Source organism: Ornithorhynchus anatinus, chromosome 2 (assembly GCF_004115215.2).
Source record: "Ornithorhynchus anatinus isolate Pmale09 chromosome 2, mOrnAna1.pri.v4, whole genome shotgun sequence".
Classification (NCBI taxonomy): domain Eukaryota; kingdom Metazoa; phylum Chordata; class Mammalia; order Monotremata; family Ornithorhynchidae; genus Ornithorhynchus; species Ornithorhynchus anatinus.
The window spans coordinates 161,769,499-161,792,488 of NC_041729.1; the positions used below are offsets into that span (position 1 = coordinate 161,769,499).

The 22,990-nt window shown below is 47.3% G+C and overlaps 1 protein-coding gene across 2 annotated transcripts in view; it reads left to right on the forward strand.

Moving 5' to 3' along the window:
• TM7SF3 (transmembrane 7 superfamily member 3) overlaps nt 1-22,990 on the forward strand; it is a 65,447-nt gene that overhangs the window by 5,715 nt on the left and 36,742 nt on the right. For both annotated transcript variants that reach the window (XM_029058486.1, XM_029058487.1), the window contains exons 2-5: nt 11,170-11,321; nt 14,156-14,306; nt 16,874-16,994; nt 20,149-20,320. In XM_029058486.1, coding sequence (XP_028914319.1) covers nt 11,170-11,321; nt 14,156-14,306; nt 16,874-16,994; nt 20,149-20,320 — 596 coding nt within the window. The remainder of the gene's footprint in view (nt 1-11,169; nt 11,322-14,155; nt 14,307-16,873; nt 16,995-20,148; nt 20,321-22,990) is intronic.

A 22,990-nucleotide genomic window follows, 5' to 3' on the forward strand; every position in this document is an offset into this window, starting at 1 on the left:
GGAAACCGAGGCACAGAGAAATAGTGATTTGCCCAAGGTCACACAGCAGGGAGTAGAACCCAGGTCCTCTTATTATTATGCTATTTGTGAAGCCCTTACTGTACATCAAGCACTGTTCTAAACGCTGGGTCTGACTCCAGAGTCCTCTAATACCCAGGCTCTTGTTTTTTTATTTTTATTTTTTTTAATGGTCTTTAAGTGCTCACTATGTGCCAGGCACCGTACTCAGTGCTTGGGTAGATACGAGACCATCAGGTGGAACACAACCCATGTCCAACGTGAGGCTCCCCGTCTTCATCCCCATTCTAAAGATGAGGTCACTGAGGCCCAGAGAAGTGAAGTGACTTGGCCAAGGTCATGATGGCAGAACTGGGATTAGATCCCAGGTCCTTTCATTATTGTGGTATTTATTAAGCTTTTACTGTATATCAAGCACTGTTCCAAGAGCTTAGTACAGTGTTTGCACACAGTCAGCGCTCAATAAATGCGCATGAATGAATGTTGTAAGCACCGGGTCTGACTCCAAGTCAGAGATGGGACGTGGACCAGGGGTCGGTGGTGAGACAGGTGAGATGGAGGCCCAGTGAGAAGGAGGAGGAGGAGGGCTGGGGAGTAGAAGGAGAGAAGGGAGGTGAGGTCGAAGGGGGCGAGGTGATGGAGAGCTTTAAAGCCAATGGTGAGGAGTTTTGGTTTGATACAGAGGTGGACGGGCAACCACAGGAGGGAGGTGACGTGTCCTAATGTTTTTGTAAAAAAATAATCCGGGCAGCGGAGGGAAGTATGGACTGGATTGGGCAGAGGCAGGAGGTTGGGAGGTCAGAAAGGAGGCTGATGAGAGGTTGCTCGTTTGGGATTACTTGAAAAGAAGCGTATCTGTGGTGGTTTGTGTGGTCTGTGAGTTGTCTCCTCAGTTTTCCCAGCAGTTAGAAGTGGGATACCACGCTGACCAGTGAATTTATTGCTTATTAGCCTAGAAATTGCTATGCTACTGAGGTTTACCCAAAGTGGGTTGTTTGAGAAGCAGCGTGGCTTAGTGGAAAGAGCCCGGGCTTGGGAGTCAGAGGTCGTGGGCTCCGCCACCTGTCTGCTCTGTGACTTTGGGCAAGTCACTTCTCTGTGCCTTAGTTCCCTCATCTGTAAAATGGGGATTAAGAGTGGGAGCCCCATTTGGGACAGAGACTGTGTTCAATCTGATTAACTTGTATCTACCCCTGTGCTTAAAACAGTGCTATACAGCATTATAACAGGCACATTCCCTGCCTACAATGTGCTTATAGTCTAGAGGGGGAGACAGACATTAATATAAATAAAATTACAGATATAATAATAATAGCGTTGGTGTTTGTTAAGCGCTTACTATGTGCAGAGCACTGTTCTATGCACTGGGGTAGATACAGGGTAATCAGGTTGTCCCACATGAGGCTCACAGTTAATCCCCATTTTACAGATGAGGTAACTGAGGCACAGAGAAGTTAAGTGACTTGCCCACAGTCACACAGCTGACAAGTGGCAGAGCTGGGAGTCGAACCCATGACCTCTGACTCCGAAGCCCAGGCTTTTTCCACTTCAAGTCTTCCCACTGAGCCACGCCGCTTCCCATGTACGCACGTGCTGTGGGACTGGAAAGGGGATGACTAAAGGGAGCGAGTCAGGGTGATGCAAAAGGGAGTGGGAGAAGAGGAAAGGAAGGCTTAGTCAAGGAGGCTTCTTGGAGGAGATGGGCCTTAGGTAAGGCTTTGAAATGGGGGAGAGTCACTGTCGGATTTGTGGAGGGAGGGCGTTCCAGGCCAGAGGGTGAGAGGTTGGAGGCAAGAGAGACGAGATGAAGGTATAGTGAGAAGGTTGGCGTTAGAGGAGTGACTTGCCCAGGATACACAGGAGGTCAGTGGCAGAGCCGGGATTAAAACCCAGGGCCTCTGACTCCTAGGCCGGTGCTCTTCCCACTAGACCAGGCTGTTTCCCGGTATCAGAGGAGCAGAGTGCATGGGCGGGGTTGTAGTATTCATTCAATAGTATTTATTGAGCGCTTATTATGTGCAGAGCACTCTACTAAGCGCTTGAACAATTCAGCAACAGATAGAGACAATCCCTGCCCATCGACGGGCTTACAGTCTAATGGGAGGACACAGACGGACAAAACCAAGACAACTTAATCACAATAAATAGAATAAAGGGGATGGACACCTCATTAACAAAATAAATAGGGTAATAAAAATATATACAAATGCACACAGTGCTGAGGGGAGGGGAAGGAAGAGAAGGAGGAGCAGAGGAAAGGGGGCTTAGCTGAGGGGAGGTGAAGGGGGGGCAGAAAGGGAGCAGAGGGAAAAGAGGAAGCTCAGTCTGGGAAGGCCTCTTGGAGGAGGTGAGCTCTCAGTAGGGATCAAAGTAGCAAGGATTGTTAACGGGGAGAGAGCTGATTGAGTGCCTTAAACCCAATGGTGAGGAGTTTCTGATGGATGCCGAGGTGGATGGGCAACCATAGGAAGTTCTGAGGAGTGCAGAGAAGAGTCCAGATTCTCTTTTTTTTGAGCAAACGATCCCGGCAGCAGAGTGAAACAACACTGGAGAGGGGAGTGAGGTCGGCAAGGAGGCTGATAGAACCCTGGTACTAATCCATGATCACCTAATAATAATAATTATATTCCTTAATCTATTAGCATTTATAGGGGCTCTAGTAGGAGTTGTTATTTACCGAGAACACCTAATACCAACACTGCTATGTCTCGAAGGTATAGTACTCTCCATCAGAATAATGGAGGCAGGATGAGAGAAGTGCTTAAACCAGTGGGCTAGCAGTCTGGATGGAGACGATGGGGGGCATTCTGCAGATTGGCGAGATTGAAAACCAAGGAAAGTTTTCTCCCCACAACCGTCTTGCAATTTCCCGCTGGGCGGGTCTGAAAATAGGTGGCTCTTAGAGAACCGTTGTAACGTCTGTCTCCTCAGACTAGGGGAGATCCGTGACTGGTTTTGAAGTAGAAGACTCCATGGCTTGGGGCTGTCATTTGGCCTATGTCAAGTTCATGACTGAGGTTTCTGGGTGAGGGTGGGTACACTTAAAAATAGTAATAGTGGTGTTTAAGTACTTACTACATGCCAGGCACCATACTAAGCACCAGGGTGGATTATATGAGGAAGTTCAAGTTGGACACAGCCCCTGTCCCATGCGGGGCTCACAGTCTCAATCCCCATTTTACAGATGAGGGTACTGAGGCCTAGAGTAGTGAGGCGACTTGTCCAAGGCCACACAACAGACAAGGGGAGGAGCCCAGATTAGAACCCATCACCTTCTGACTCCCAACCCCCTGCTTTAGCCATTACTCCATGCTGCGTCTCACTTCAGGCAATTCTCCTGTGATTTTATTCTCTTCTATCCCATGCTCCCCTGCTCTTCAAAAACATAATTAAACCTCATCACATGGAAAAGGGAAATAAAACTCTTTCTCAAGGTTTAATTCATAACATAATAGAGTCTCATGATGCAGATGAGCGAAGTTAAGACTTCTTTAATAGGTCTGACTTCTTATTCATCTTAACCATCACTGCAGCCCAGGCCTGTCTCTAACAGAGAGTGTTTGCGTGTGGGTAGACGGGAATAAAGCCCATTTCATTAATGCTGATACCCTCACCGTGTTGCCAGTATCTCTGGGAAAGAGGAAAGCAGGTGACTGGTGTCCCGGCTTGGGAACTGTCTGTAAACATTTTATTGCCTTTTTACTTCAATCGGCTGGAGCTGTGAGCTAAAAGGATTGCAGGTGTGAATCGCTTGTAGGTTCAAGTTCCAGAGACTTAGGTTTTAAGTTTCAGAGACTTCCTTAAAGGAGCTGATCTAGAATGGGAATCATTCAATGTTGGAGGTCACATTTCCTGCTCCCTCCTAACCCCCCAGCTTTCTGAGATCGCAGTGTAGTATAATAATAATAATAGTTAATCCCGGTTCTGCCACCTCTCTGCAGTGTGACCTTGGACAAGGCCTCACTTCCCTCATCTGTAAAATGGGGATTAAGATTGTGAGCCCCATGTGGGCCATGGGTTGTGTCCTTGCTCATTAGCTTGCATCTAAGCTAATCAGAGAAGCAGTGTGGCTTAGTGAAAATAGCCCTGGCTTTGAAGTCAGAGGTTGTGGTTTCTAATCCCGGCTCCGCCTCTTGTCAGCTCTATGACTTTGGGCAAGTCATTCAACTTCTCTCTGCCCAATTACCTCATCAGTAAAATGGGGATTAAAAGTGTGAGCCCCACGTGGGACAACATGAACACCTTATATCTACCCCAGTGCTTAGAACAGTGCTTGGCACATAGTAAGCGCTTAACAAATACCATCATTATTATTATCTACCCCAGAACTCAATGCAGTGCCTGGCACACAGTAAGTATTTCACAAATACTGTCTAGAAAAAAGTACCTACTATGTGTGGAAGATACAATTCCAGCAGATAAGACACAGATCCTGACCCTCATGAGGTTCACAGTCTAAGGGGGAGGAAGCACGGATATTTAATCTCCATTTTACAGATGAGGAAACTGAGGCCCAGAGAAGTTAAGTGACTTGCTCAAGGTCATGCAACGGACAAGTGGAGCTGAAATTAAAACCCAGGTCCTCTGACTTTCAGGCTCATGCTCTCTCCACTAGGACATCCTACATTTCTTTTTAATCAGTCACTCAATGGGACATATTGAGCCTCTACTAAGTACAGGCTAACGCAGAAGGGGGTGGGAGAAGAGGAAGTGAAGTTGTAGTTGGGGAAGCTTTCTTGGAGGAGATGTGCCTTCAGTAAGGCTTTGAAGGTGGGGACAATAATCGTCTGTTGGATATTCTCTATTGACTGTTTTGCATTCTCCCAAGTGCTAAGCACAGTGCTTTGGCCAGAGTAAATGCTCAATTAATCAGTGGTATTTATTGAGCACTTAGCACTGCCCTAACCGCTTGGGAGAGTACAGTCCAGCAGAGTCGGTAGACCTGTCCCCCGCCCACAATGAGCACACCGTCCCATGGGGAGCTTAAATCCTATTGATTGATTTCAAGTACTGAGAACAGACTCGGTGCCTAGCATTATAACTCAGAAAGCTTGCTGTGTGAAATGAACCCAAAATGTGGCTGGAAAGCAGTAAGAGGAAAAAAAAAAAACCCCAAATTCCTGGATTTTAATATCGTTACCAAATGCCGTGGAGTCATTTCCCATTCGTGACAACTCTATGGCTGTATTTTCTCCAGAGCGTCCTGTCTTCTGCCGTGATCCATGACGTTGCTAACAGTTCTTCCGTTATCACTGTTATGGTTTCGGACCATCTAGGTGCCCGTCTGCCTCTCATCTTTTCCCTGGACATCTCCTAGCATTAGTTTGCTCTGCACACATTAAGCGCTCAGTAAATACGATTGAATGAATTAGTATCCTCTCCAAAAAATCAGGCTGCCTGATGATGTGTCCAAATTATGCTAATCTAAGTTGAGTCATTTGGTCTTCCAAAGACCACCTTAACTTAATTTGCTCCCAAACCCATTTATTTGTTTTTCGGGTATTCACAAAAGCCTTCTCCATCACTGCATTTCAAAAGAGTCGATACTCTTTCTGTCCTGTTTTATCACTGTCCAGCTTCTGGATCCATACACTGTCACTGGAAACACAGAATTGACCGTTTGTATTTTGGGGGCAATAGTTTCATAAGCACATTGCATGATTTTTTTTTCCTAGACTCTTCTAAATCCTTTTTTATTGATTATCGATCCCAGAAGAGAAAAATCATTCAGTCTTCTCTCCCTCCGCTATCAGTGTGTTAAAACTTCCAGTTGTTGTGATCTTTGTTTCCTTGATATTCAGGCCCATCTTTTTGCTCTGCTCTTTAACTTTTACTAATAAACCCTTCAAATCTTCTTCGCTTTCTACTGGTTGGGTTGTATCACCAGCCTAACGAAGGTTGTTTGATATTCCATCCTCCATTCTTTACTCCCCGCTCGCCTTCATTCAGTCCGGTTTCGCTCATTATGTATTTGGCATAAAGAATGAACGGATGAGGCGAGAAGATACATCCTTGTCTTACACCCTGACTAATGCGATACCAATCAGTTTCTCTATATTCTGTTCTTATTGTAGCCTCCTGTCTGGCATATGGGTTCTGAATTAGTACAGTTAAATGGTCCAACATGTCCATTTCTCCTATGCGTAACTTCTCTGTGCCTCAGTGACCTCATCTGTAAAATGGGGATTAAGACTGTGAGACGTGGGACAACCTGATTACCCTGTATCTACCCCAGCACAGAACAGTGCTCTACACATAGTAAGCTCTTAACAAATACCAACATGGCTCCTCTGTGCCTCAGTTCCCTCATCTCTAAAATGGGGATTAAGACTGTGAGTCCCACGGGGACAACCTGATTCCCCCCCAGTGCTTAGAACAGTGCTTTGCACATAGTAAGCACTTAATAAATGCCATTATTATTATTATTATATCTCTCGTCACTCGTCCCATCCGGAATCCCACTTGAACGTCCGGCAATTCGCGTTGCACGTAGGTCTCCGTTCGATGCCGTATAACACTAGTCTAGCACTACCTCGCTGGCATGTGAGATCAAGGAAATGGTGCCGTAACTGTCGCATTTGCTTGTATCCCCTTTCTTTGGTATTGCCACGTAAACTGCTCTCTTCCAATCCGATGGATTTTACCGAACGATGATTAGTGTAGGTGGAAAATTCTGAGAAGGTCTTAAGTGGGAGTTTCTGCAGCACAGAGAACGGTTTCAGGGGACCCGGATCCGTGAGGAAGGATATGGGTTCTTCCCCCGTCACCGAACGGCAGTTATGTGATGCTATTTTGACACTTATTTCTGTAAAAGCTGTTGGCAAACGGCTCGGTCTTGGGCAACTGGATTTCTACCTGCAGTTGCTAACGGTGTCACCTCTAATTCCCCTGTTTAGACTGTCAGCCCATTATTGGGCAGGCATGGTCTCTATCTGTTGCCAAATTGTAATAATAATAATAATGGTGGTATTTGTTAAGCGCTTACTCTGTGCAAAGCACTGTTCTAAGCGCTGGGGTAGATGCAGGGTAATCAGATTGTCCCACGTGAGGCTTACAGTTAATCCCCGTTTTACAGATAAGACAACTGAGGCATTCATTCATTCAACAGTATTTATTCAGCGCTTACCATGTGCAGAGCATTGTACTAAGTGCTTGGAATGTACAATTCAGTAACAGATAGGAAGCACAGAGAAGTTAAGTGACTTGCCCACAGTCACACAGCTATGTGGCAAATCTGGGATTCAAACCCATGACCTCTGACTCCCAAGCCCGGGCTCTTTCCACTGAGCCACGCTGCTTCTCTGTACACTCCAAGTGCTTAGTACATAGCCTAGTAAGCGCTCAATAAATGCTAGTGAATGAATGAATAATTCCCACCTTTTTCCCAATGTTTAGTACAGTGCTCTGCTATTGTTATAATAATAATAATAATATTATAGTAGGAGAGCACTGTGCTAAGCACTGGGGAAAAACCCAGAGGTAGGAATTAGAGTTGGCACCATTATAATATTAATAGTTGGAATTGTGGTATTTAAATGCAGACTATGTGCCAGACACTCTACTAAGCGCTGGGGTACATAAAAGGTACTTGGGTTAGATGCAGTCCCTGTCCCACATCATAATAGTAATAATGGCATTTGTTAAGTGCTTACTTTGTGCCAAGCACTGTTCTAAGCACTGGTAGAGAAGCAGCGTAGCTCAGTGGAAAGAGCCCGGGCTGGGGAGTCAGAGGTCATGGGTTCGAATCCCCACTCCTCCACTTGTCAGCTATGTGACTGTGGGCAAGTCACTTCACTTCTCTGTGCCTCAGTTCCCTCATCTGTAAAATGGGGATCAAGACTGTGAGCCCCACGTGGGACAACCTGATCACCCTGTGTCCACCCCAGCGCTTAGAACAGTGCTCTGCACACAGTAAGCGCTTAACAAATACCAACATTATTATTATTCTAAGCACTGGGGGAGATACAAATTAATCAGGTTGGACACAGTCGCTGTCCCACATGGGGCTCACAGTCTTAATCCCCATTTTACAGTTGAGGTAACCGAGGCCCAGAGACGTTAAGTGGCTTGCCCAGGGTCACACAGCAAAGAAATGGAGGAGCCAGGATTAGAACCCAGGAACTTCTGACTCCTAGGCCTGTGCTCCATCCACTAGGCCAAGCTGGTTTTCTGGAGCTCATACTCTTAATCCCCACTGTACAGATGAGGTAGTTGATGCCCAGAGAAGTGAAGTGACTGGGCCAGGGTCACAAAGCAGAGAAGTGATGGATCCAAATTAGAACCCAGGTCCTTCTGACTCCCCGGCCTTTGCTCTATCCACTAGGCCACACCGCTTCTCTTGGTATCTTACCTGAAAAAAGGGGATGTGATGTCATGCATAGCTGTCTCTCTTGCCTTCCCCAGTCATTCAATCAGTATTATTATTATTATTATTGTTTATTAAGCGCTTACTGTGTGCTAAGCACTGTTCTAAGTGCTGGGGTAGATATAGGATAATCTGGTCGTCTCTGTGGGGTTCACAGTCTTAATTAGAGAAGCAGCGTGGCTCGGTGGAAAGAGCACGGGCTTGTGAGTCAGAGATCATGAGGTCAAGCGGCTCTGCCACTTGTCAGCTGTGTGGGCGAGTCACTTAACTTCTCTGTGCCTCAGTTACCTCATCTGTGAAATGGGGATTAACTGTGAGCCTCACGTGGGACAACCTGATTACCCTGTATCTTCCCCAGCGCTTAGAACAGTGCTCTGCACATAGTAAGCGCTTAACAAATACCAACATTATTATTATTATCCCCATTTTACAGATGAGGGAACTGAGACACAGAGAAGTGAAGCGGCTTGCCCAAAGTCACACAGCAGACGTGGCGGAGCCGGGATTAGAATCCATTTCCTCTGACTCCCAAATCCAGGCTCTATCCACTGAGCCACATCGTTATTGAACGCTCACTATGTGCAGAGCTCTGGACTAAGTGGAATGGGAGGGAACAATATAATCCATCAGGGGTATTGGACATTTAAGAGAAGCACTTAAGAAAAACATCTGGATAGAGCAAGGGTCTGGGAGTCAGAAGGTCATGGGTTCTAATCCCGACTGTATCACTTTTCTGCTGTGTGGCCTTGGGCAAGTCACTTCACTTCTCTGGGCCTCAGTTACCGTCTCTGTAAAATGGGGATTGAGACTGTGAACCTCACATGTGTCCAGCCTGATTTGTTTGTATCCAGCCCAAACTTAGTAGAGTGCCTGGCGCATTGTAAGCACAAGCGCCTAGTACGGTGCTCTGCACATAGTAAGCGCTCAATAAATACGATTGAATGAATGAATACGATTATTATTCATTCATTCAATCGTATTTATTGAGCACCTGCTGTGTGCAAAGCACAGTATTAACCATTTGGGAGAAGTAGCTTGGCTTAGTGGAAAGAGCACGGGCTTGGGAGTCAGAGGACTTGGGTTCCAATGTCATCTCCCCCATTTGTCTACTGTGTGACCTTGGGCAAGTCACTTAACTTCTTTGTGCCTCGGTGCCCTCATCTGTAAAATGGAGATTGAGACTGTGAGCCCCATGTGGGACAACCTGATTACCTTGTATCTACCCCAGAGCTTAGAAAGTAAGAAAGTAAGCACTTAAATACCATAATTATTATTATCATTACAATCAGTCGTATTTATGAACGCTTATTGAACTAAAGGTTTGATACAATCAGGCGATCAGTGGCATTTATTGAACGCTTACAGTGTGCAGAACACTGGACTAAGTACTTGGGCGAGAGTAATGCAATTAGTCAGTGGTATTTATTGAGCACTTATTGTAGAGAAGCAGGTGGCTCAATTGGAAAGAGCACAGGCTTGGGAGTCAGAGGTCATGGGTTCGAATCCCATCTCTGCCCTTTTCATTCATTCAATAGTATTTATTGAGCGCTTACTATGTGCAGAGCACTGTACTAAGCGCTTGGAATGAACAAGTCGGCAACAGATAGAGACAGTCCCTGCCGTTTGACGGGTTTACGGTCTAATCGGGGGAGACGGACAGACGAGAACAATGGCAATTGTGACTGTGGGCGAGTCACTTCACTTCTCTGTGCCTCAGTTACCTCATCTGTAAAGTGGGCATTTAGATTGTGAGCTTCACGTGCCAGATGACCCTGTATCTACCCCAGCGCTTAGAACAGTGCTCTGCACATAGTAAGTGCTTAGCAAATACCAACATTGTTGTATGCAGAACACTAGAGAAGCAGCGTGGCTTAGTGGAAAGAGCCCGGGCATGGGAGTCAGAGGTTATGGGTTCGAATTCTGGCACTGCCACTTGTCAGCTTTGTGACTGTGGGCAAGTCACTTCACTTCTCTGTGGCTCAGTTACCTCATCTGTAAAATGGGAATTAAGACTGTGAGCCTCATGTGGGACAATCTGATTACCTTGTATCTACCTCAGCGCTTAGAACAGTGCTCTGCACATAGTAAGCACTTAACAAATACCAACATTATTATTATTAGACTGAGTACATGAGACAGAACAGTACAATCAGTAGGACACTACAATCAGTCAGTGGTATTTATCTAGCGCTTACTGCGTGCAAAGCACTGGGTTAAGTGCTGGGGAAAGCACAATACACTGGAGTTGTTAGTCACAATCCCTGCTCACAAAAGCTTACAATCTACAGGACGAGGCAGACATTAAAATAGGTTTCAGATTGGGGAAATCATTGAATATAAGGATATGGACATAAGTGCTGTGCAGTTAATAATAATTATGGTATTTAAGCACTTACTATGTACCAGGCACTGTACTAAGCCCTGGGCTGGATACAAGAAAATCGGGTTGGGACCCATGTGGGGCTCACAGTCTCAGGCCCCATTTTAAAGATGAGGTCACTGAGGCCCAGAGAAGTAAAGTGATTTGCCCAGCAGACAAGTGGCGGAGTGAGGATTAGAACCTCTGACCTCCTGACTCCCAGGCCCGGGCTCTATTCACTACGCCATGCTGCTTCTGGGAGGGCATCAGGGGGCTTTTAGGGGTCCACAGGCCGCCTCCCCCAGCCACCATTGTCTCTGTCCCGTCTGTAAACTATTGAAATCCACCCTGCCTTTTTCCGAATAGATGACTCGGCAGCGTAAATGAGGCATATATTGTAACGCCGTCAAATCTCTTCCCATTACAGGCCTTCTCGAATTTTCCGTGGGCAAGTTTAGACACTTCACACTGCAGTCTTCTTCCGAAGAGGCCGTGTTGCGCCACATCGCGAGCAATGTGACCTTCGTAATCTTTCAGATACACACTCAGTACAAGAACGCCACCGTTTCCTTTAACAAGGTATGGATGGACGGAGGTGACTTCGGTCTAGTCAGAAAAACTCTCGTCCTCACAGGTCTGCTACTCTTTTTATTCTACGCGATTTCCTCATCCCATCGTATTTTTTGGGATTGATGCCTGACTACTTGTTTGTTTTGCTGTCTGTCTCCCCCTTGTATTCGTTCATTCACTAAGCAGTATTTATTGTTTTTTCTTTAACACAAGTATGTTTCCTTGAGAAGCAGCGTGGCGCAGTGGAAAGAGCACGGGCTTTGGAGTCAGGGCTCATGAGTTCGAATCCCAGCTCTGCCACTTGTCAGCTGGGTGACTGTGGGCAAGTCACTTCACTTCTCTGTGCCTCAGTTCCCTCATCTGTAAAATGGGGATTAAGACTGTGAGCCCCACGTGGGACAACCTGATTCCCCTGTGTTTACCCCAGCGCTTAGAACAGTGCTCTGCACATAGTAAGCGCTTAACAAATACCAACATTATTATTATTATTATTCCTTAACCTGCAAGTGGAATGGATCAATTAATCCATCAGTGGAATTGATTGATTCAATCATATTTATTGAGTGCTTACTACGTGTAGAGCATTCTTTCAGTAGTATTTATTGAGCACTTACTATGTGTTGAGCACTGTACTAAGCGCTTGGAATGTACAATTTGGCAACAGATGGAGACAATCCCTGCCCAATGATGGGCTCACAGTCTAAACGGGGGAGACAGATGGCAAAGCAAAACAGAACAAAACAAAACATCATCATCAAGATAAATAGAATTATAGTGCTAGACACATCATTAACAAAATAAATAGAGTAATAAATAATATATACAAATGAACACAGTGCTGAGGGGAAGGGGGAAGAGCAGAGGGCGGGGGGAGGGGAGGGAAAGGAGAGGGAAATGGGGGGCTCAGTCTGGGAAGGCCTCCTGGAGGAGGTGAGCTCTCAGTAGAGCTCTGAAGAGAGGAAGAGAGTTAGTTTGGCGGAGGTGAGGAGGGAGGGTGTTCCGGGACGGCGGGAGGACTTGGGCCATGGGTCGACGGCGGGACAGTTTAGACTGTGAGCCCGTTGTTAGGCAGAGATTGTCTCTGTTGCCAAATTGTACATTCCAAGCGCTTAGTTCAGTGCTCAGCACACAGTAAGCGCTCAATAAATATGATCGAATGAATCGCACTCCCCTCTGCCCCTCGCACTTCCCTTCCCGCTTTCTGGCGCTGCCTGAAGCCCCAGGTTGTCGTTTTCGGGGCTTGGTTTCGTTTGACTTGTTGAGCAGAACACTGACTCATACCTCCAGAAAATGGCCAGAGTTATTTGAAGTTTAGACCATCTGTGTCCTTATCTGTTTGCAGAGTTTCTTCTTCTTCTCCGTCTCCTATCAATCTGTCGATCAGTGGTATTTATTCAGCGCTTACCGTGGGCAGAGGCCTGGACTGAGTGCTTGGGAGAGTTCAGTACAGCAGAGTTAGTATCGATTTTTATCAGTGACTTTTATTGAGCGCTTAAGAAGCGGCGTGGCTCAGTGGAAAAAGCCTGGGCTTGGGAGTCAGCGGTCGTGGGTTCTAATCCCAGCTCTGCCACTTGCCAGCTGTGTGACTTTAGGCAAGTCCTTAACTTCTCTGCGCCTCAGTTACCTCATCTGTAAAATGAGGATTAAGACTGTGAGCCCCACGTGGGGCAACCTGATCACCTTGTATCCCCCCAGTGCTTAAAACTTAAAACGGAGAAGCAGCATGGCTCAGTGGAAAGAGCATGGGCTTTGGAGTCAGAGGTCATGGGTTCGAATCCCAGCTCTGCCACTTGTCAGCTGTGTGACTGTGGGCGAGTCACTTCACTTCTCCGTGCCTCAGTTACCTCAGCTGTAAAATGGGGATTAAGACTGTGAGCCTCACATGGGACAATCTGATTACCCTCTATGTACCCCAGCGCTTAGAACAGTGCTCTGCACATAGTAAGCGCTTAACAAATACCAACAATGTTAAAACAGTGCTTGGCACATAGTAAGCCCTTAACAAATGCCATCGTTATTATTATTATCATTATTAATGTGTGCAGAGCACTGAACTAGGCACTTGGAGGAGAGTCTTAATACCACAGAGTTGGTATCCTAAAAGTGGTATTTTTTGTAGGGTGGGCATCTCTTCCCGAGCGAATCTGACAGACAGTGACTCTTCCCTGCCCTTCAAAGCTTTATTGAAGGCCTGTCTCCTCCAGGAGGCCTTCCCAGACTAAGCCCCCCTTTTCCTCATCTTCCACCCCCTTCTGCGTCATCCTGACTCACTCCCTTTCCTCTCCCCTCCTCCCAGTCCCACACCACCAAGTCCATATCTGTCATTTTATTTATTTGTATCGATGTCTGTCTCTCTCCCCCTCCCTCCGAGACTGTAAACTCATGTGGGCAGAGAATGTCACCGTTTTCTGTTGTGTTGTCCTCTCCCAAGCTCTTAGTACAGTGCTCTTCACACAGCGCTCCATAAATACGATCGAATGAATGAATAAGTTTATTTATTGAGCGCTTACTATGTGCAGAGCACTGTACTAAGTGCTTGGAATGTACAAATCGGTAACAGATAGACAGTCTGTGCCCTTTGACGGGCTTACAGTCTAATCGGAGGAGACAGACAAAAACAACAGCAATAAATAGAATCAAGGGGATGAACATCTCATTAAAACAATGGCAAATAAGTATAATCAAGGTGATGTACCTCTCATTAACAAAATAGGGTAATGAAATGAAAATCCAGGATGTGTGTGGACCATTTCTAGAGCCCTGGGGACATATTCCCACTTCCTGGCCGAGGGTCAGAGGAGAGTGACGCGTGTCTCTGTCTTCCTCCCCGCGAACGTTTCCAGAATCCTCCTCAGGACACTTCGGGGCCGGGCACGGACAAAGGACTGATCACCGCGCTCCGGCTGGAACAGACGATATGCACGTGGTTCCTTCAGGCTGCGGGGCCCGACGGGGTCAAAAGCGTCGCCGGGCCACTCTCGTATTCGGAGAAAGGTACCCCCTCCCTCCCAGCCCCCCACTTTTCCTCATCTTCCACTCCCTTCTGCGTCACCCTGACTTCCTCCCCTTGCTCTTCCCCGCTCCCAGCCCCACACCACTTATGTACAGATCTGTCATTTTATTTATTTGTATTGATGTCTGTCTCTCCGACTCTAGACTGAGAGCTTGCTGTGGGCAGGGAATGACACTTTTTATTGTTTTAATGTACTCCCCCAAGTGCTTAACAATAATAATAATAATAATAATTATGGTATTTGTTAAACACTTACTATGTGCCAGGCACTGTACCGAGTGCTGGGGGAGACGGAAGCAAATTGGGTCGGACACGGTCCCTGTCCCACATAGGGCTCACCGTCTCAATCCCCATTTTACAGACGAGGGAACTGAGGCACGGAGAAGTGAAGTGACTTGCCCAAGGTCACACAGCAGACAAGTGGCCAAGCCGGGATTAGAACCCACAACTTCTGACTCCCAAGCCCGGGCTCTTTCCACTGAGCCATGCTGCTTCTCCTGCTTCTGTTAATACAGTGCTCTGCATTCATTTATTCATTCGATCGTATTTATTGAGCGCTTACTGTGTGCAGAGCACAGTAAGCGCTCAATAAATACGATCGAATGAATTGAATGACAGAGGTGTCAGTCCTGAGGATGATCTCGGGTATTTACTGAGTGCTTACTGTGTGCAGAGCACCGTACTAACAATACATCAACAATATATTGAGAGAGAACAATATATCAGAGTTGGTAGACCCATTCCCCGTCCACAATGAGCTTCCGGTCTAGAGTCAATCAATCTCTCGTATTTGTCGAGCACATAATGTGTGCAGAGCACTGTACTGAGCGCGCAGGACAGAACAACTTAACAGAGTTGGTAGACAACGTTCCCATCCCACAGCGAGCTTCCAGGGTAGAGTCAATCTGTCGTATTTATTGAACACAAACTGGGTGCAGAGAACTGTACTAATTACTTGGTAGAGGACAGTATATGAGGTTTAGTACGCAAGTTCCCTGCACATAACGAGCTTCTGGTCTAGTCAGTCAATCAGTGGTACTTACTGAGCGCTTACTGTGTGCAGAGCACTGTACTAAGCACTTGGGAGAGGACAATAGAACAGTATAACAGACACATTCCCTGCCCACAGTGAGCTTACAGTCTAAGGGGTTGCAGAGTCAGAAAGCTGCTTGGGAGTCAGAGGTCATGGGTTCGAATGCTGGCTCTGCCACCTGTCAGCTGTGTGACTGTGAGCAAGTCACTTAACTTCTCTGTGCCTCAGTTACCTCCTCTGTAAAAATGGCGATTAACTGTGAGCCTCACGAGGGACAACCTGATGACCCTGTATCTACCCCAGCGCTTAGAACAGTGCTCTGCAATAGTAAGCGCATAACAGATGCCAACCTTATTATTATTATTATTATTATGGTGGGGGCAAGATGCGAGGCGGGGAAGAAACGGAGTTCACATGGGTTTGATTTGCCTCTTCCTCAGTGGGCAGAGAGACAGGGAAGCCCTCTCCCACACATCTGGTTCTGACGCCAATTTTTTTTTTTCCAGTGGTATTTGTTAAGTGTTTACTGTGCCTCAGACACTGTACTAAGCGCTGGGGTAGATCATCAGGTTGGACACAGTCCACGTCCCATGTGGGTCTCACAATCCTAATCCCTATTTTAAAGATGAGGGAACGGAAGCACTGAGAAGTGAATAATAACGTTGGTATTCGTTAAGCGCTTACTATGTGCCGAGCACCGTTCTAAGCGCTGGGGGAGATACGGGGTCATCAGGTTGTCCCACGTGAGGCTCACAGTTAATTCCCATTTTACAGATGAGGTAACTGAGGCACCGAGAAGTGAAGCGACTTGCCCAAGGTCACCCAGCCGGGATTAGAACGTAGGTCCTCCTGACTCCCGGGCCTGTGCTCTATCCATTAGGCCACGCTGCTTCTGTGCATGGGCATGGTCCCGCCTTTGTGGGGGATTAATATTAATAATAATTATAGTATTCGTTAAGCACTTACTGTGTGCCAAGCACTGTTCTAAGTGCTGGGGGAGATACAGAGTAATCAGGGTGTCCCACATGGGGCTCACAGTCTTAATCCCCATTCTACAAGTGAGGTAACCGAGGCACAGAGAGGTTAAGTGACTTGCCCAAGGTCACACAGGAAGGAGCCATGTCCTACTTGAGGTGGGGGTGGGGTCCCTGCCCTTCCCGGGGGTTGAAGAGGAGGCCAACGCTCTGCTATAAGGAAATGCCGTGCACGATTTGGGCATGTCCGAGACCATCTCTTGGTAACTGCAGAGAAGCGTGGCCTAGCGGATAGAGCCCGGGCCTGGGAGTCAGAAGGACCCGGGTTCTAATCCCGCCACTTGTCTGTGGCGTGATCTTGAGCAAGACGCTTCACTTCTCTGGACTGCGGTTCCCTCATCTGGAAGCTTGGGGAGGAAGACCGTGAGCCCCACGTGGGCCGGGGACTGTGTCCAACTCGATTTGCAGGGATCCGCCCCAGCGCTCAGTACAGTGCCTGGCACTAGTAAGCGCTTAACGGAAACCCTTGTTTGTCTTCTAGATCCCGTGCCCGGAGGTTGCAATCTGGAGTTTGATTTGGACGTCGACCCCAATATTTACCTGGACTATAATTTATTTGAAACGGTGATCAAGTTCGCGCCGGCAAATCTCGGATCCCCAAGGTGGGTCTGACTGTCGTAGAATCGTAAAACTGAATGGCCGGGTTCTCCAGAAACCCTGGGTTTTATATAAGTAAGGGGAAGAGATTGACTGCTCTCAACTGCCCTCGTGAGATATGAAACTCCGCGAGGAAAGGGATCCGTCCTTTTACTTCCTCAGTAAATTCATGTGCTCTACAGTACCCTGCATAATAATAATCACGATGATGATATTTGTTAAGTGCTTACTGTGGAAGAAGAAGCAGAGAAGCAGCGTGGCTCAGTGGAAAGAGCCCGGGCTTGGGAGTCAGAGGTTGTGGGTTCTAATCCCTGTTCGGCTGCTTGCCAGCTGTGTGACTTTGGGCAAGTCACTTCGCTTCTCTGTGCCTCAGCTACCTCATCTGTAAAATGGAGATTAAAACTGGGAGGCCCACGTGGGACAACCTGATCACCTTGTATCCCCCAGCGCTTAGAACAGTGCTTTGCACATAGTAAGCGCTTAACAAATACCACCATTTATTTATTTCTTATTTTATGTGGTTAGCCCTGTTCTAAGCGCTGGGGTAGATACAAGGTAATCAGGTTGTCCCACGTAGCGCTCACAGTCTTCATCCCCATTTTACAGATGAGGGAACTGAGGCACAGAGAAGTGAAGTGGCTGACCCAAGGTCACACAGCAGACAAGTGGCAGAGTCAGAATTAGAACCCATGTCCTTTGACTCCCAAGCCTTTCCACCAAGCCACGCTGCATACAGGTACTCAATAAGTCCTGTTGAGACTGATTCTGATCAGTCGATCGGATACTCTCCCAAGCACTTAATACAGTGCTCTGTTCACAGTAAGCGCTCAGTAAATACGATTGAGTGAGTGAATGAATGAAATTATTGAGCACTTACTATGTGCAGAGCACTGAACTAAACACTTGGGAGAGTACAATATAACAGAATTAGCAGACGTGCTCCCTGCCCATAATGAGCTTACAATAAATACAGATTCCTTTTGCCATTTTTTGGGAGTTTTTTTGGCATTTGCTGAGCGCCTACTATGTACCAGGAACTGTTCTAAGCACTGAGGAAGATGTCTGCGTTATGACCTTGGGCAAGTCACTTCTCTGGGCCTCAGAAGGGTGGGAGAAGGGAAAAGCAGCATGACGTAGTGGCTAGAGTACGGGCCTGGGAATCAGAAGTCATGGGTTCTAATCCTGGCTCTGTCACTTGTCTCGTCACTGTGTGAACTTGGGCAAGTCACTTTACTCCTCGGTACCTCAGTTACCTCATCTTTAAAATGGGGATTGAGACTGTGAGCCCCCTGTGGGACAGGGACTGTGTCCAACCTGATTTGCTTGTATCCACCCCAGCCCTTAGTACAGTGCCTGGCACATAGTAAATGCTTAAATGCCACAATTATTATTATTAGAGGAAATGAGGGCTTCACTGGGGAAGGCTCTTGGAGAAGGTGTGATTTTTTAGGAGGTCTTTGGAGGTGGGGAGAGTGGTAGTCTGTTTGAACCCAGTAGATGCTCAGTAATTACTTTTGATTGATTATTAGGGGCCAGTTGGGTGCTGAGCACTATGCTATGCCCTGAGCAGAGGGAATCAGTCGATCCTATTCATTGAGCGCTTACTGTGTGCAAAGCACTGTACTAAGCACTTGGAAGAGTACGACGTAACAGAGTTGGTAGACAAATTCCCAGCCCAAAGCGAACTTACAGTCCAGAGGATCAGATCCAACACTAAGAGTTTACCTAAATGGAATAAATGTGGTATTTAATGATGATGATGATGATGTTGGTATTTGTTAAGCACTTACCATGTGTAGAGGACTGTTCTAAGCGCTGGGGTAGATACAGGGTCATCAGGTTGTCCCACTTGGGGCTCACAGTCTTCATCTCCATTTTACAGATGAGGTAACTGAGGCACAGAGAAGTGAAGTGACAATTGCCACGCTGCAATTGTGAGCTTCATGTGGGACAACCTGATTACCCTGTATCAACCCCATAAAACAGTGCTCTGCACACAGTAAGCGCTTAACAAATACCAACATTATTATTATTATTATGTGCCAAGCACAGTCCTAAGCACCGGCTTAGGAGAAAGCAGGTACTGAATCCCCATTTTGCAGATGAGGGACCTGAGGCAGAGATAAATGAAGGGGCTTGTCCTAGGTCACAAAGCACACAAGGGGCAGAGTCGGGATAACACCCCAGTGCTTAAATAGCGTGGCTCAGTGGAAAGAGCACGGGCTTGGAGTCAGAGGTCGTGGGTTCTAATCCTGACTCTGCCACTTGTCTGCTGTGTGACTTTGGGCAAGTCACTTCACTTCTCTGGGCCTCAGTTACCTCATCCGGAAAGTGGGGATTAAGACTGTGAGCCCCAAGTGGGACAACCTGATTACCTTGTATCTACCCAGCGCTTAGAGCAGCGCTTGGCACATAGTAAGCGCTTAACAAATACCAAAATTATTATTATTATGATTATAGCCAGCTTCCAGTCTAGAGAGGAGCTTCCGCGGTGTAGCCGAGGGGTTTGGCCAGCGGCCACTTTGCGTCGTGTCCCCTGGACGGTTTGTGGTTGGCCGCAGAGGCAGGGACCACGCGACGTGGGGATGGGGCCGGACGACGTGGGGATGGGGCCGGACCCCCCCGGGGGAGACCGCAGTAACGTGTCTATCGGTATTTTTGTACCATGGACTTTTTTTGGTTGGCCGTAGAGGCAGGACCCCACCGCCGGAGGGACCAGCCCGGACTCCACGGGAGCCTGTAGTCAGGCATTTATCTGCTGGTATTTTGGTGACCCAGTTTCTGGTTGGCCGCAGGGACCGTGACCCTCTGGGGTGGGGTCCGGGCTCTCGGTGGAGAAGGCAGTACGACGTTTATCCGTCGGTATTTTGGTGGCCTGCATGGTTTTTGGTTGGCTGCAGAGGCCGGGCCCCTCCTTTTTTTGACGTGGGGACGGGGCCGGAGCCTGGGGGAGACGGCAGTACAGTGTCTGTCTGTGGGGATTTCGGTGACCCGGACGGTTTTTGGTTGGCCGCAGAGACTGGGCCCCTCCGCTTTGTGACGTGAGGACGGGGATGGAGTCTGGGAGTGAATCGAATGAGTGAATGAATGGGGGAGACGGCAGTCCGACGTCTACCTGTGGGACTTTCGGTGACCCGGCCGGTTTCCGGTTGACCGCAGAGGCAGGTCCCCTCCGCCGTGCGACGTGGGGACGGGGATGGACTCCCGCTGGAGGCTGCAGTACGACGTCTACCAGTATTTTCTGGCGGAGAACGAGCTCCTGGCGGAGACCCTCCTGGAGTCTGCGCAGAGGATGGCGGTGGTCCCGCAGCTGAAGGGCAGGGCGACCAAAGTAAGTGCGGGTGGGTGTACTGAGCGCCCTGTCCACGCCGGGTGGGCCGGGTCTGGGGGGAGATGACAATATGAAGCGGCCCCATCCCGGAGAAATCCCCACTCTTCCGTCCTTGGGCCTTCTGGGGTTCTGACTTCCTGTCGATCAATCAATTGTATGTAAGTGTTTATATTTTACATTTACTTATTTTAATTATATAGTCATCATTTTTTTATTTTTATGGTATTAATCACTTGTGTCTGTTTATTGTTCTATTGTACTCTCCCAAGTGCTTTAGTACAATGCTCTGCACATAGTAAGCGCTCAATAAATGCAGTTGAATGAATGCCAGCCACAGTACTAGAAGCAGCGTGGCTCAGTGGAAAGAGCACAGGCTTGGGAGTCAGAGGTCATGGGTTCGAATTCCGGTTCTGCCACTTGTCGGCTGTGTGACTGTGGGCAAGTCACTTCACTTCTCTGTGCCTCAGTTACCTCATCTGTAAAATGGGGATTAAGACTTTGAGCCTCCCGAGGGACAATCTCATTATCCTGTATCTATCCCAGCGCTTAGAACAGTGCTCTGCACATAGTAAGCACTTAACAAATACCAATATTATTATTATTATTACTAAGCGCTGGGGTAGATAGACGCCAATCAGGTTAGACACAATCCATGTCGCACCTGGGGCTCTCAGTCTTCATCCCCGTTTTATGGCTGAGGGAACCGAGGCCCAGAGAAATGAAGTGGCTTTACCAAGGTCACAGAGCACACAAGCGGCGGAGCCAGGATTAGAACTCAGGTCCTTCTGAATACCAAGTCCAGGATCTAGCCACTAGGCCACTCTGCCTCCCTTATTCTTATCATATTCGCCGCTTCTCATCGAATGCTTACTGTGTGCAGAGCACTGTACTAAGCACCTGGGAGAGTATATTATGATAGCGTTGGTAGACACGTTCCCTGCCCACAGTGAGCTCACAGCTTAGAGGGAGAGACAATCATTAATATAAATAAAAATGCATTAGGGCTGTGGACATTATTCATTCAGTAGTATTTATTGAGCGCTTACTATGTGCAGAGCACTGTACTAAACGCTTGGAATGTACAAATCGGCAACAGATAGAGACAGTCCCTGCCCATTGATGGGCTTACAGTCTAATCGGGGGAGACAGACAAAAACAGTAGCAATAAATAGAATCAGGGGGATGTACATCTCATTAACAAAACAAATAGTGTAATAAAAATATGTACAAATGATATTTGGCACATTCAGCGCTTAATGCCGATTGGCACATTGGCACAAATGGCACATTCAGCGCTTAATGCAGTGCTCTGCACAAAGTAGTTGCTGAATTAATACTACTGAACGATTGAACGTCCAGAGGAAGAAGGGTGGCGAGAGGTGTCACCGGGGGAAGCGGGTTTTGCACTCGTAGTCTGGTGCAATTCTCCCAGGCCCCGGTGGACATGGTGAACTGGCTATTCATATTTTATTAATCTGGCTATTAATATTCCTCTAGACCGTCAGCTTGCTGTGAGCAGGTGGTGTGTCCGTTTATTGTTCTGTTGTGCTCTCCCAAGCGCTTAGTACAGTGTTTGCATGCAATGTGCGCTAAATAAATACAGTTGAATGAATGTGTGTAGTTGAATTGGACTCTTCCAAGTGCTTAGTACAGTGCTGTGCACACAGAAAGTACTCAATAAATCCAACTGATGGGCCTGATTGACTAGTATGGGTCAGGACAGGAGTTTCCAAAAGGCCGCAGGCCGAATTTGCAGACTGCTCAGCGTGCCGGCTGAATCTAAAATCTTTCAAGAACTGAAAATGGGGCTTTTCTTCCCCATCCCCCTTTTCCCACCGTAATGCTGGTGACGGTCTTTATTAAGTGCTTACGACTGCTTACTGCTTCAATTCAATTTGATAGTATTTGTTGAGCGCTTACTATGTGCAGAACACTGTACTAAGCGCTTGGAATGTACAATTCGGCCACAGATAGAGACGATTCCTGCCCAATGACGGGCTTCACCTCTCAGGGCCTCAGTTGCCTCATCTGTAAAATGGGCTGAAGGTATTTTGGGAGCCCATTAGGGACTTCTTGCCACGGGCTTTAAAACTGTCAACCAACTCTCCCTCTCCTACCTTATCTCACAGATTTTCTACTACAACTCAGTCCACACCGTGACGCCTATGTTATCATAGCCATTATGATTATTTTGAATAATAACAATGACAGTGTTATTTGTTAGGTGCATACTGTATGCCAAGCACTGCATTAAGCACCCAAGTAGGTTCAAAATAATCCCACCTGGGGCTCCCAGTTCAGGTAGTAGGGAGAACAGGTATCGGATTGCCGTTTTGCACGTGAGGGAACTGAGCCACAGAGCAGCAAAGTGATTTTTCCCCAGGTCTCCCAGCAGACAAGTGTTGAAGCCGGGATTAGAACCCAGGTCCTCTGACTCCCGGGCCCTTATGCTTTCCACACTAGGCTTCTCAGAAGGAACAGAATAAATTCATTTTGCAGGGCCACTTTAAGGTCTGACCTCTTTCAAAGTGATTTTTTTAAGCGTCATGTTTGAGGGAACATATTTAAGGATGAGCGTTACATAAAAATCTTATCCGGAGACGTCTACCAGTCCATACTTCACTCTGCTGCCTGGATTATTTTTCTACAGAATTGTTCAGTTCATTCATT